Source organism: Corythoichthys intestinalis, chromosome 3 (genome assembly GCF_030265065.1).
Source record: "Corythoichthys intestinalis isolate RoL2023-P3 chromosome 3, ASM3026506v1, whole genome shotgun sequence".
Taxonomy (NCBI): domain Eukaryota; kingdom Metazoa; phylum Chordata; class Actinopteri; order Syngnathiformes; family Syngnathidae; genus Corythoichthys; species Corythoichthys intestinalis.
Genome location: NC_080397.1, coordinates 55,084,732 through 55,100,625, shown reverse-complemented (window position 1 = coordinate 55,100,625; position 15,894 = coordinate 55,084,732). Strand labels below are relative to the sequence as shown.

The 15,894-nt window shown below is 39.6% G+C and overlaps 1 protein-coding gene across 1 annotated transcript; it reads left to right on the top strand.

Annotated features, from left to right (window-relative positions):
* Positions 1 to 489: 489 nt before the first annotated feature.
* LOC130912848 (uncharacterized protein K02A2.6-like) lies at positions 490 to 2,323 on the top strand. The gene has a single exon (XM_057830931.1). It carries the CDS (start codon positions 990 to 992, stop codon positions 2,178 to 2,180), a length of 1,191 nt encoding a protein of 396 aa, XP_057686914.1. The 5' UTR covers positions 490 to 989; the 3' UTR covers positions 2,181 to 2,323.
* Positions 2,324 to 15,894: the final 13,571 nt, after the last annotated feature.

Sequence of the window (15,894 nt, the reverse complement as noted above, 5' to 3'; positions counted from 1 at the left end):
GTAAATCAGCGATGATTAGCTGCTAATAACAGTATGGTTAGCATTCGTTCGCAAGCATTAGCACATCGTTCAAACCACTACACAACTGGATTTAAGTGTCCGATCGCGAGTGGAAACACAACAACAACAACACAAAAGATGATACATACAGGCGCTGCCTCTGTAGATATTAACATTAACAAAGAACGTAGGCTCGTAGAAGTGTTTCCCTCTCTCACTCACTTGGATGCGGCATTTCTTCTTTGGGTGTATGCGCGCTCCAGCAGTCCTCAAACTGCGGCCCGCGGCCCAAATACGGCCCGCCTCCACATTTGGTCGGGCCATTTTGAATTTTTTTTTTTTTTTTTCTCAATCGTATTATTTATTTTCTGACCTTTTCCTTGAAGAATTCAGAGAGGGTTATTTGGTTATTATCTATTTAATTAATAGTGTTTTTATTATTAATGATTATTATTATTATAAAGAATCCAGAAAGGGTTGTTTGATTGTGGCTTTCTGAAAAACAATAATTTTTTACATTTATGCACTTCTGCAATCGTCACACTTTTTCTGTAACAAACTGACCCCGGCCCCTCATCAGAGAAAGGAAAAGTTATGTGGCCCTCGCAGGAAAAAGTTTGGGGACCCCTGCTTTAACACATATTGCCAAAGGCAGAACAAAAACCTATCTGCCTATATATACCAATATTTTTTATTTCTATTAGATAAATATTTCAGTAAAATGTTACACATTCTTGTGTATTTGCCACTTATTGCCACAGTTAACATTGAGGCTTTGGGCCTCTTTTGATCTCGTTGTGAGTTTGTAGGGTTGTGACTTCTGATTAAACAAACTCGATGCCAATCAAAACGTTTGTTCTTTTTCCCCAAATTAGAATCGATAAGAGAATCGATAAAGAATCGAATCGTAAAAATCCTATCAATTCCCATCCCTAGTAGAGAGTGCCTCTACTTCCGAAGATGAAAGTGACGTGCACACCGTGCATGTGATGAGCGTGGACGGGAAGTCAGGGTGTTACTGGGTCACACCAAAGTTAGAGGGTCACCCAGTCAAAATGCAAATAGATACTGGATCACAGGCATCGCTTGTGTCTTACCAAGTCTATAAACAGTGTTTGAGACACCTTCCATTAAGACCATCAGACACTGTGTTGAAAGCGTACACTGGACACAAAGTGCACATGAAAGGAATGACTGACATTACTGTGCAATGCAAGGATCAAACTGCTAAACTTCCAGTGTATGTCACAAAAGGGAATTTTGCTTCCATAATGGGACGACTGTGGATTAATGCACTTCGTGTAAATTGGCTAGAAGTTCGGCAGCTGTCAGACGGTTCTTCACAACTACAAGTCATACTGGACAAGAATGAAGAGGTTTTCCGTGAGGAATTGGGCAGCATGAAGGACATTAGAGTGAAATTGCACATTAAACCAGGAAGCAAACCTGTGTTTATGAAGGCTAGGACAGTGCCGTATGCTATTCGCGACAAAGTCGAGGCTGACCTGGATGCGTTGGTCAAAAGTGGGGTTTTGGAACCAGTCACCACCAGCGAATGGGCGACACCAATTGTGCCGGTTCCGAAAAAGAATGGCGGAATTCGCACATGTGGCGATTTTAAAGTGACTTTGAATCCGGTGCTTTGTGTGGCGCAGTACCCACTTCCATTGATCGATGATTTGTTTGCAGGTCTGAGCGGTGGTCAAAAATTCAGCAAAATTGACCTCAACCAAGCTTATCTGCAGATGCATGTGGATGAAGAATCACGGGAGTGGCTGACAATTAACACGCACAAGGGACTTTTCAGATATTGCAGATTACCTTTTGGCATCACATCTGCTCCTGCTCTGTTTCAACGGGCTATGGATACAATTTTGAGTGGATTGCCAGGAGTACAATGTCACTTGGATGACATTCTCTGCACCGGTGCCAACGACGAGGAGCATCTTCGCAACCTGGATGCTGTCTTAAAAAGGCTAAGGCAGTATGGTCTTCGAGTGCGCAAGGAAAAATGTGAATTTTTGAGACCATCGGTGGAGTATCTCGGGCATGTGATAGACCACGAAGGACTACACAAGGCTCCATCGAAGACAAAGGCAATTGTGGATGCACCCGCCCCAGAAAATGTGAGTCAGCTTAGATCTTTTTTTAGGTCTATTGAACTATTATGGACGGTTTAGTCCCAATTTGGCATCACTTCTTAAACCATTGCATGAGCTGTTGTGCAAAGATGTAAAATGGAAATGGACGAATGAGTGTAACAAAGCTTTTCGAAATGCGAAAAACGCCCTGATTTCATCAGATGTTCTCACTCATTTCAACCCTTCATATCCAATACAGCTGGCATGTGATGCTTCACCCTATGGGGTGGGTGCTGTCATCTCCCATGTGTTCCCGAACGGAGATGAAAGACCAATTCCTTTCGCATCGAGAACACTTAACAAAGCAGAGTCAAACTATGCTCAATTGGAGCGAGAAGCTTTGAGCATTATTTTTGGTGTGAGGAAGTTCCACCAATATTTGTATGGAAGGAAGTTTACTCTGTTAACGGATCACAGACCACTGACAACGATTTTGGGACCTCATGCAGGAATCCCTTCACTGGCTGCTGCACATCCTCAGAGGTGGGCTTTGTTGTTATCAGCTCACTCATACGACATCAAGTATCGTAAATCTGATTTGCATTGCAATGCTGATGGACTTTTGAGGTTGCCGCTTCCTGTCACAAAACATGAACCTACCTCAGTGGACATATTCTATTTCCGAAATGTTGAACATGCACCAATTTCAGCGTCGCAAGTAAAACGTGCAACTCGGAACGACCCCGACCTGTCAGTCGTCATGGACATGGTAATTAAAGGACAAACCAAGTGTGGGAACACCGCTCTCAAACCTTTTTTGGATAGGAGGTGGGAAATTTCTGTTCAATCGGGTTGTTTGCTGTGGGGGAGGAGAATTGATTGTGCCACAGTCATTGCGTGCTAAAATGTTTGCGCAACTGCATGCAGGTCACAGTGGTATTGTTAAAATGAAAGAAATGGCAAGAAGTTATTTTTGGTGGCCAGGATTAGATAAACAGATCGAAGACACGGTAAAAAGTTGTTCATCTTGCCAGAAGATTCGCAACAATCCACAGCAGCCCCACTTCATCCTTGGGATTTTCCTCAGGACCCTTGGCACCGCATTCATATTGACTTTGCGGGGCCTTTTGAAAATCGAATATTTCTGGTTGCTCTCGATGCCCATAGTAAGTGGCCAGAGGTAGCTATCATGAAATCAACCACATCGGAAAAAGCAATTGAGAAGTTAGGGGAGATGTTTAGTCGTTTCGGAGCCCCTGCCCAACTCGTCTCAGACAATGGCCCCCAATTTGTGTCAAAAGAAATGGTTGAATTTCTCCAAGCCAATGGGGTTCAACACATTAAGTCGGCTCCCTATCACCCGGCAACCAACGGCCTGCATCACAAAGCATCACAAGGGCAAAATACACTCCATCAGAGACTACACGAATTTCTCCTCAAATACCGAACATCTGTGCATGCAACTAAGTATCGCCAGCGAGCCTCATGTTTTCTCGAGAGATACGAACTGGCATGGATCTTCTGAAACCACCAACCCTGAGTGAGATTGTTCAAATGGATCAACGGAAGCAAGTCAAGTACAGAGACCTGCATTCAAAGAACCGAGTTTTTGCACCTGGTGACTCTGTTATGGCCCGGAGTTACCAGAGTAAGGAAAAGTGGGCCCCAGCCACCATCATTGCTCAAACCTCTGTTATGGCCCGGAGTTACAGAGTAAGGAAAAGTGGGCCCCAGCCACCATCATTGCTCAAACCGGGCCTGTTTCCTACACCGTTCAGACAGCTGATGGTGTTTGGCGTCGCCATGTGGATCAATTGTTGGGAACATCAGACGCTACTCCAGAACTGTCTATTGATTGTGATGATGCTAGCAGTGTAATTATACCAGAAATATCTAGCTTACCGGATGTGTCAAACCCAAACAATCCTGCTGTAATTGTGTCTAATTCAACCAATGCACAAACGGAACCCGAAACGGTGTCGGAACCTGTTTCCATAAGTGGGAAATCGGAAGTGAATGTTGAATGTCGTTATCCTGCACGCGACAGGTGACCCTGATAGATTGGATTTATAAGTAGTAAGTAATGAGGGGAAAACATGAGGTATTTTTATGTTTATTTCTGGGACATGCAATGTAAGGGGGGAGGAGATGTGACATATTTATGTCACACTGCTGTTGCCATAGTGTGCACTTCCTGTGGGTGTGGTATTACAGTATAAAAAGGAATCTCTGTTATGTCTCTGTGTGATATATGATGAGAAGCACACTGAATAAAGAAGTTTTGTTCCATTCAAGTCTCGGCCTTACATGTACTTGGATCAGGGAAGTACATAACATCTTCAGTTTTCTTCTTTTCACATACTCCTTTGTGGTGGTATTTCGCTAAATGCTTGATTAGGTTGGTTGTATTAAAACTTCTTACAGATTTACCACCACGCTTGACTTTATTGTGGCATATGTTGCACTCTGCCTCTTCGTCTTTGGCGTCCTTTAAAGGGAAATAATCCCACACAGCTGACATTTTTACCGATGAAGTCTCTCTGTAATGACGGTAATGTAGTGTGTTGAAGGTGTGCCGTAAAATGCGGACCGGATTTTAGGTAAACCGAAGCAAAAACGGGAATGGATTATGTAAGTCGGTGCGCTGGAAAACCCGGACCGGACTTTGGGGGAAAAAAAAGTGGATCGGAAGTCTGGATCGGAATTTTTCCGTGTCGGCCGATCCGATACCGATACACATTTTTTTGCCCATATCAGCGGGACATCTCTTATGAGAACACTGTGAAATGCAACTCACCCTTCTGCTCATCTGATAATGATCTGATAATGTTTCCTGTGATTGTCTTGATGTATGCAGGCTCCTGACTAAGCTTTTAGTAGCTTCTTAAGGAGATCTGACTCACACATAATCTTGGCTCAGCACTGAGATATGATGTACACTTTGTAAATATGAATGTGTGTGTGTGAATAGAAATTGAGGGGGAGGTGGTGCTGTGTTTGTGCCTTATACAGTGGGGAGAACAAGTATTTGATACACTGCCAATGGGTTTTCCCATTGGCAGTGTATCAAATACTTGTTCTCCCCACTGTATACTGTTCTCAGTTGTTCTCTGTGGCATATTAAAAGGTACGCAGTCTTTGTGATGAAAGATTTGTAATGCATGAGTGTAATACAATATGCTGGTACATTGGTATATGACAAGGGTCAGTGGTAAGTCAAATTTAATTGATTGTGAAAATTGTTACAAAGATTTTATCAAGTAAATCACACTAGGTTTTTCGTTTTTCAGTGTTCCAAGCAGTCCTGGAAAATGCTAAAGTTTCCACATGTCCAGAAAACATTGATCCTAAATCACAGATGAAAAGTAAGTAAGTCTTTTTCTCTTTTGCTATAAAATTTTGACTTGGGCTTTTTTTTTTAACAAGACACAGTCCCCAGTGTTATTCTTTTATTCAAATATATTAAAGAAAAAGGGGAAAAAAATGATTTCCGGGTGGCGTGGCTTCGAGGAAATTCTGGTCCACCATCCGCCGTCTCAGGAGAGGAAAGCAGTGGGGTGCTGCTGAACTAGACGACGGACTGAGTATCAGTCGCTTAGCTTCATTTAGCGCCATTTAGCTTCGCTTAGCTCCGTTTACCATCGCTTAGCTCCGCTTAGCTGTTTGTTAGCTTCACTTAGCTCTCCCACGTTTTCCACGCCACTAAGCTCGCTATTTTTACAGCTCAGTCACTTCTTTGCACATCGGCTATCGTTTATTTCGAACATTGGTATATGGCAATCGTTTATTTCACACAGCCAAGCTGACCAAGGAGTGGCTGCGTAAAATGCATTTCAAGGTTCTGGAGTGGACTCCAGACATCAATCCAAGAATACAGAAAATCTTTGGATAGACCTGAAATTTGGTGTTTCTCAACGACAGCCCCGTAGAGAAGATTTGTGTGGAGGAATGGGCCAAAATCTCTGTTTTCATATGGGAAAACCTTGTGAAGAACTACAGAAAGCGTCTGATCTCTGTAATTGCAAACAATGGCTGCTGCACTAAATATTAGCAATGATTTTCTCAAGGGTACAAATACTTATGAACCCCAATAAATTACGAATAAATTATTGAAAAAAAAAATCATACAATAAGAGTTCCGGATTTTTTTAAGATTATCACGAGAAGTCAATGGGGTTTTGGTAATTAGTGGTGTCGATTTTTTATTTATTATACCCCTAATTAGTGCAATTTTATCGTGATTAATCTTTTTTTAACTTACTTTTCTGACTGAAGAAAACTCATTGAGAGTAGATAATACTGGTCATCAGCTGTTAGAATATTGTTTGGATGTATCAAGCTTGTTTCATTTAATTTAAGCAAAGCAAACAAAACAAACACTGGTAACTAACGGAAGGGTCCACAACACATGCACATAGATGTGGAGCACTAGTTCAGTTTAATTTAATTTGGTTTCAAATTCAATGTAATATTTACACCATTGTAAGAAACCTGAATGATGGCTTGTTTCTGAACCAAGAGTGGTATTTACTAATCTTGCATATTTTTTTCCCAGCAATTTCATGTGTGGTGCTCTTCATTTCACCGCTGTGTCTTGGTGTGCTTAGTTGTATTATTTCTAAATATCTATGCACATAAATGTATATCCACAGCAAATTGTTAATTGATCTTTTTGAAATTGTTTTTTTTTTAACATGTAGAGGGTATTCAAACAAATGCATCCGAATGAATTAGAATTATTAAAATACTGTTATTAAAATATTCTCAGAAGTTTAGCAGTTTAGTGTCAAGTAAGAAGTGTCTGTGTAAGTCAGGCTACTTTAGCTAATGCGGGGGTTGGGCGAAAAAGGCTCAAGTCAGGCTACTTTAGCTGAGGAGGGGATTGGGCGAAACCTTGCTGAGTGAGGCTGCTTTCTCTTTCGCCCAACCCCCTCCTCAGCTAAAGTAGCCTGACTAGTAGACACTTATTTGTTACTTGCCTACTGTAGGTTGATAAATTTGTAGGTAGATTTGTGTATGTCTTAGTCAATCCAAAAAAAAAGGTTCCTTCAATCAAAGTATATATTTTCATTCGAAGAGCACCACACATGAAACATATATTATATATACGGTATATATATATATATATATATATATATATATATATATATATTTTTTTTTTTTAATGCAATTGCTATGTTATGACAAAATAAACACCTGATCATTTTACCACCTTAGGAAAGGATCGGCATACATATTGTTCCTTTGTTGTTTGGTGAGACTTAGGACTCAAAATAAATAACTGAGGAGGGCGTAGCAACCAGCCCTGAGCAGTTGCTTTTGAACACACTGAAACAATGACTGAATGTTGAATTGTCAGTCCTACTTATGAAGATGGTATGTCCTGTATCAGAATTTAAACAAATACATATAAAAACAAATTTCCCATTTATTTTCAATGGCAAGTAATCGAAGTCCCTGTGATTTTTTTTTTACCATTTATCATGACAGCCCAATGAGATTGTATACCACTAACTCTCATATAGGTGAATTTAAAAAAAAGAAAGGAAAAAATCTGACCTACGTTTTTTGGGGGAGGAATGAAAAAATCAATTCAATCAGTTAACATAAACATCTTTGATGTGAAATGTTTTCTATTGTATATTTGTAATAACGTGTAGAACATGAAAAGTAACATGAGTTTTTTTGCTGAGTAACAAATTACTCTTACAATGAGGTAACTGAGTTACTTCTCCCAAAAAGTAATTTAGTTAGTAACTTGTAACTAATTACTTTTTTAAGTAAGATCGACGACACTGTGCAGTATATATTCCCTTCATAATAATTAGGACTATTAGGACATTCATTGTTTCAGTGTGTCAAAGAAACTGTTCAGGGCCGCTCCCTTCCACCTTCTCATGACACAAATTCTGTTTCTGTTTTTCCTCAAAGGTTTTCTACACGTTTTCTCGTACTAACTTCAGACAAAATGGCCACAATTCATGCTCCATTAGATCCAGTCATTCTAAACTATATACATGATCTCGCGTTAAACTCAAATTGCAGTTCTAAAAAGTTTTTTTTTTGCAAAAACAATGTACACATTTGGGCCATTTTTTTCTGTTTTTCTGTGTGGAGTGTAGGAGAATTAAGTTAAAAGTTTGTAAAAAGCGTAAAACTCCATAAATAAATGTAAATTAATAAATGTAGCTTGACTTGATCTGACAAAAACTATCACATTAAGTGTGCAACCGTGGTGTGTTCCCCTCCGTTTGGGCCGCATTCTAACACAATGTATGTCTAGTGGTTGCATTTACATATGAATGGTTGCTGTCTGTCGGACAACGACTTGCTAATTCAAAAGCACTTGGGTCATTTGGGCCACCTCTGGGTTTTTTAGGAAGAGAGGCCAAATCGGCCATTGCTTGGGAATATTAGGAATATTTGTCTTGAGGAAGGGCCGAGTCAGCCTCTGCTGGGTTTTCTAGTGTTAAAAGTAATCCATCAGTTACTTTTTACCCATTTTTCTCCCTTTGCCACCTCAACATAAGAATGACAACAGAAAAATGTCATCACATGTAATTGACTTTCTTATGACTGAATTTAAAGGGGAATATCAGAATTTCGCGCTAGCTTAGCCACTCCGGAGCCTTGAAACTAACAAATATCTGACAAACTGCTTGGAATTTGTTAAAATCAAGTCCACCGACTAATTAAACCCCCCTAATGTCAAAACCTCAGAATTTCGGGTTATGGTTAACAGCATATCAGTGCCAATGTAAAACAATGCAAACTGACTGCACAAAATTGCAAAGGTGGTGGCGGGCGCGGATGCGCGTGCACAACCCGGAAGTACTCCTCTCAACGCACACACGGTCAATTTAGCCGCTAAACGTGGCGGCAACTAAGCACTTTACACTCAATCGGACTTACAACACATCCCACAGATGCTAAATGAACACATCACCTCACAGCATAAATGTGCAACACGCATATGATGTAAACAAAGCTTACCAACTTGGAGCGATGATTGCCCGTCGTTGCTACGGCAAAGCTACGAAACGGCCGCGCATGTAGGGGGTCCAACCTTTTGCTGATACCTTCCAGTATGAAGGAAAAATCCTCACCTTCATTCACGGATATCCACAGATCAACAGTCCCTCGCAACGTCTCAACACTCGGCTCGCATGTCCACCCCCCTGGCCCTTGGCTACAGTCCCACAACACATGTGACACGGGACCAAAACAGGAAATAGCTAAGAGGTTGTCATGGAAACACGTACCGGGAACCTTTTATTTTAGCATTTTCTATTCAAAATGCTCTTCGTACCACAATATTCTTCATTCTACATATATTATGAGGCAATGAAAAAATAGTAACGCAGAGACACTAAGGAAACTAATCAGATTACTGGTGTAAAAAAAAATGAAGGCGTTAGATTTCTCGCTACTGAAAAAAGTAATCAGATTACAGTAACTGACAACACTAGTCCGTTGGGGAGGTCGAATCTCGGATTCAGGAGGAGCAGTGGAGTTTTCTTCCCGGCCGTGGAACCGTGGACCAGTACTACACCCTCATTTTTTGGGGGGTACATTATGCCTGTATACATCTAAACAAAACAAGTTGAAAACGCACTGTAGTACTTTGTGTGTCAAATTTGCCTCGTGTAGCATGTTTCACCTATGTAGGACATTTTGGTAGGACACCGGTGCCAGACTTTAGTCCGCATTGCCGACAGTAAGAATTCATTCCCAGTGAGGGTTGGACTCCGCCAAGGCTGCCCTTTGTCACCGATTCTGGTCATAATTTTATGGACAGAATTTCTAGCCCCAGCCGAAGCGTTGAGGGGGGTCCGGTTTGGTGGCCTCAGATGATGTGGTGCTGTTGGCTTCATCAAGCCGTGACTTCCAACTCTCACTGGAGCGGTTTGCAGTCGAGTGTGAAGCGGTTGGGATGAAGATCAGTACTTACAGACCGGCGTATTTTCTGGGCGTCCTTGATCTATGACAGATCACTTTAATTCGCATTTGATTTCTGGGCGTCCTTGATCTATGACAGATCACTTTAATTCGCATTTGATTTATGACCAGTACAATGTGCAATCACCGCCAAAGTTTGTGCTCTCGTTGTAGCAGTGCCGTCTGACAGTTATGTCCGGAGATCCATCAGTTTTCTGCTGACCGGCGTATTTTCTGGGCGTCCTTGATCTATGACAGATCACTTTAATTCACATTTGATTTCTGGGCGTCCTTGATCTATGACAGATCACTTTAATTCGCATTTGATTTATGACCAGTACAATGTGCAATCACTGCCAAAGTTTGTGCTCTCGTTGTAGCAGTGCCGTCTGACAGTTATGTCCGGAGATCCATCAGTTTTCTGGAACGTCGCCTGGGGACTAGTATCAACATGATGCTGGGGGCAGTGGTTTTGTCCGCTGGCGTGGTTATATCTAACCTGAGGCGCAAAACAGGAATGCTTCAGTGTGACTTGAGGTGAGTACATACACCTGTTTAAAGTTTACGTTTCAATCCAAAAAAAAAGTGTGTGCCATATCCAATACATGGGTCAGAAAATCATTTAACGAATTTCTACAACAGAAAAACAAGCTCTTATCATTCTTCTGCAGTGAATTTCAATAAGTTCATCACGAGTAGACGTCCAATCCATTTGAAGCGGGAGGGTGGCAACGAATGAATGAATATTTTCTGCCATCCATCCCAGTTCAAATGGACTGGACATCTATAGCACGTCAATGACAGCTAAGAAGTTGACTTTGCGGCATTTTGGCTCATTTCCTGTTGAATTCGGATCACTTCCTGGAGATTTTGAGGCATCTTTTAGATGTTCATCAATGTGCACTGTCTCTATTAAAATATATATATATATATATTAGGGCTGTCAAACGATTAAAATTTTTAATCGAGTTAATTACAGCTTAAAAATTAATCGTAATTAAACGCAATTAATCTCATTTCAAACCATCTATAAAATATGCCATATTTTTCTGTAAATTATTATTGGAATGGAAAGATAAGACACAAGATGGATATATACATTCAACATACAGTACATAAGGACTATTTGTTATAACAATAAATCAACAAGATGGCATTAACATTATTAACATTCTGTTAAAGCGATCCATGGATAGAAAGACTTGTAGTTCTTCAAAGAAAAATGTTAGTACAAGTTAAAGAAATTTTATATTAAAATCCTTCTTTTTTGTTTTCATAAAATTTGTAAAATTTTCAATAAAAAAATACACTAGTAGCCCGCCATTGTTGATGTCAATAATTACTTACACAATGCTCATGGATGCTGAAGCCTATAAAATCAGTCACACCCAAGCGCCAGCAGAGGGCGGCAAAACTCCATAAAACACAACAAGTGAGCGTTTCACTGTTTACTGTCATTTAAATCTCTCCCAGAGGGGCATCTGCGTTAATTGCGTCAAATATTTTAACGTGACTAATTTTAAAAATTTACGCCCGTTAACGCGATAATTTTGACAGCCCTAATATATATCTATATATATATATATATATATATATATATTTGATCGCGATTAATCGCACAAATGTTATAGTTAACTCGCGATTAATCGCACATTGATCACAACTTATCCATCATAAATGTCCCTTGAATTATTTTAATTCAACATCGAAAAGTGGAAAGCCTTGCTTTGTGCATTTTTTTTAAATTGAAAACAATATGTAGTGTTATATTTCGCAGTACCATTCTCACTTTGAGCAGTCATTCACATTTCAAGCAATATCTCACACAAGTTCAGACACATACCTGCAATTATATACTCTCTCTCTCGCTCTCTCTCTGGCTCGCTCTCTCGCATTTTGCAAATGCGCTGTCAAACGGGCTGTTGTGTAAAGAAACAGTGACTGCTGGGTGCACACTGTGTGCGATGCACGGCAAGTGTTCAAAAGGAAGCTGTCTGGCCGCAGCAATCAAGTTGCCTGCACTATCAGTGGTCAGTGAGACCACTTTGTGTTCAATGTTCCAGTCTTTGGCTACTTGCATGAAATGCGCTGCAACAACGTCGCTGAAGTGCCTCTCTTCGGTCTTCATAACAGTCAAAGCATGCGACTGAAGTTCCCACAGTGGGTCGAAAAAATGTGCTGTGACCCCGAGGTAATCATTATTGAGGGACGTCCAGTAATCTCCAGTGAGCGCGACTTTGTCTGCTCCAACGCGTCCTGTACCTTGGACTTCTCCTTGAACTTTCCGGTCAGAATTGTTTTCGTTTCCATTTTGTTTCACTCAAACAGCCTACTCTTTCACAGCGAGTGAGTTGGCAGGATCAAGCACATGCGCGGGGCGTGCCTATTTTGTTTCCGGGTTACAACTTTTTTCTCACGTTGCAACCAGTGGCCACAGTTGATAAAAACTACAAGTCCACTTGGTCACAATGAACGTTAATCGCGCGATTTAAAAAATGACGCCGTTAAAATGGATTTTCGTTAACGCGTTAATAACGCGCTATTTTTGACAGCAATTTTTTTTATATATATATATATATATATATATATATGTATACATATATATATATATATATATATATATATGTATATATATATATATATATGTATATATATATATGTATATATATATATATGTATATATATATATATGTATATGTATACATATGTATATATATATATATATATATATATATGTATATGTATACATATGTATATATACGTATATACCGTAATTTCCGGACGACAAGCCGCTACTTTTTTCCCTCATTTTGGGTCCTGCGGCGTCTGCAATGATGCGGCCAATTTGTGTATTTTTCTGATGGCCGCCAGGGGCACTCGAGCATGGAATGTGGGAGTGAGACACGTGGAATCTCTGTCGAGGAAGACGCTAGTTTGCACTATTACCGGTAGTTTAACTTTGTATGTTGTGCACGAATAGAGGTGGCGGACCCTCGTCTTTGTGCATGAGTAGAATTGGCAGACCTGCATCACCATCCGAGTTGTATGGGAAGCTTTGATGACGAGCGGCGAGAGAACATTTTTCAAGACTCACCGCATGCGAAGAGCAGCTTTTGCACAGGTTTTCCGGGGGAGCCTGGCAGCGTGAAGCGCTGTGAAAGAGTCCGCCATCACCAACGGGTTTCGAGGGGCCAGTCTGCTGCGTGACGAGGAGGAAGGAACAGGCTGGGAGTGAATTTGCCTCATTATTGGAGACATTGAAGGCGACAGTGAAGGAGAGACTGAGTAGATGCGTGGCGAAGTGCATCTGAGCGTCTTCATATCCGACACTGAGGGTGAAGACTTCCATGGTTTGAATGCACAGGAGGAAGATGAAGATTGCTAACAGACTTTTTTGTTTTTATTAACCAGCACAATTAGTTCTGCACCGCCATGCTGATGCTATGTAACTTCCGTGCCGCTGCTATATAACTGCCGTGTTTGCCGACGCTGTTTGGAACGAAAAGTTAGGTGTGTTATTAAAATTTTGAAAACTGTGTAAGTGGGCACACGCGGCTTATAGGCAGGAGAGGCTTATGTATGTACAAAATGGTTTTTCCTTTAAAAATGTACTGGGTGAGGCTTGTAATCAGGGTTGGCCAATAGTCCAGAAATTACGGTATTTACAGTGGAGAGAACAAGTATTTGATACACTGCCAATGGGTTTTCCCATTGGCAGTATATCAAATACTTGTTCTCCCCACTGTATATATTAGGGCTGTCAAAATGATCGTGTTAACGGGCGTTAATTAATTTTTTTAATTAATCACGTTAAAATATTTGACGCAATTAACGCAGATGCCCCTCTCAGAGAGATTTAAATGACAGTACACAGTGAAACGCTCACTTGTTGTGTTTTATGGAGTTTTGCCGCCCTCTGCTGGCGCTTGGGTGTGACTGATTTTATAGGCTTCAGCATCCATGAGCATTGTGTAAGTAATTATTGACATCAAAAATGGCGGGCTACTAATGTATTTTTTGATTGAAAATTTTACAAATTTTATGAAAACGAAAAAGCGGGATTTTAATATAAAATTTCTCACTTGTACTAACATTTTTCTTTTAAGAACTACAAGTGTTTCTATCCATGGATCGCTTTAACAGAATGTTAATAATGTTAATGCCATCTTGTTGATTTATTGTTATAATAAACAAATACAATCCTTGTGTACCGTATGTTGAATGTATATATCCATTTTGTCTTATCTTTCCATTCCAACAATAATTTACAGAAAAATATGGCATATTTTATAGATGGTTTGAATTGCGATTAATTACGATTAATTTTTAAGCTGTAATTAACTCGATTAAAATTTTTAACCCTCAATTTGGCCAACTTTCAAAATTGTCCGAAATGCATGTGAGATACATCATTGGAAAGCTTAAAATCTCAAATTTTCTGGGGGAACAAAAATTTTGAACAGGAAGTTTTTTTAAACAGCAAAACCCTAATTGGAGGCGAGAGCACGCGAGAGCAGAATTTAAAGACGCCACGATTTTAACGAGATATTATCGCGTACTTACCTTGTTTCGATCCAAAAACTTTATCACCGAGTGTCCAGACACAGCTGTGAATGTCCACAGCCGGATTTTTTTAATTTTATGGGTGAAACATGGTGATATAACAAGGGTCGCGATGCAGAAATAGCAGACAACAAGAAGTGGTTGAGATTTTCTTTTTTTAGTTGTTTGGACCAATTATTTATCATCTAACATATCGGGGAAAATGCAAGAGTAACAAAAAACATTAAGGCTGTCAAACGATTAAAATTTTTAATCGAGTTAATTACAGCTTAAAAATTCGTAATTAATCGCAATTCAAACCATCTATAAAATATGCCATATTTTTCTGTAAATTGTTGGAATGGAAAGATAAGACACAAGATGGATACATACATTCTACATACGGTACATAAGGACTATTTGTTTATTATAACAATAAATCAAGATGGCATTAACATTTTTAACATTCTGTTAAAGCGATCCATTGATAGAAAGACTTGTACTGACATTTTTCTATTAAGAACTACAAGTTAAGAGAAATTTTATATTAAAACCCCTCGTAATGTTTTCGTTTTAATAAAATTTGTAAAATTTTCAATCAAAAAATAAACTAGTAGCCCGCCATTGTTGATGTCAATAATTACTTACTCAATGCTCATGGATGCCTATAAAATCAGTCGCACCCAAGCGCCAGCAGAGGGCGGCAAAACTCCATAAAACACAACAAGTGAGCGTTTCAATGTGTACTGTCATTTAAAACTCTCTGAGCGGGGCATCTGCGTTAATTGCGTCAAATATTTTAACGTGATTAATTAAAAAAATTAATTAACGCCCGTTAACACGATAATTTTGAAAGCCCTAAAAAAAAATACAACTAAGCGATAGTTATGAGGTAGATATCCGTGACTTTTTTTACAGACGCCAAATGAGTGAATATTTTTTTAAAGTTGCTTTTTTTTTTAAACTAAAATTTAGACATCAATTAATGATTCTAAGCTAAAAATGACAGACATTTTGAATAATATAATTACTTACCTTCTTTTTATGGCTAGGTTGACGGGGGTTTTCAGGGTAAAACGGACAAATTAAAAATAGTTCGGAGGCTTAGTTCACCATTAATCTACTATCGCACCATATAGACATATTCTATGAAGCGCAACAGTTCTTTTGGCTTAAATATAATAATAAAAAATAATAAATAAGAAAGCACAGACAAGGCTGAAAAAGCTGTTTCTGATCTCGCCTAGGCCTGTCGCGATAACAAATTTTAGTGTGCGATAATTTATTTCATAAATTATTGCGATATGCGATATTATTGCACCTCCCCAATTTA

Bases quoted from the DNA above. Each gene is read 5' to 3' on its own strand.
- LOC130912848 (XM_057830931.1), top strand. From the start codon at position 990: ATGAGCGTGGACGGGAAGTCAGGGTGTTACTGGGTCACACCAAAGTTA.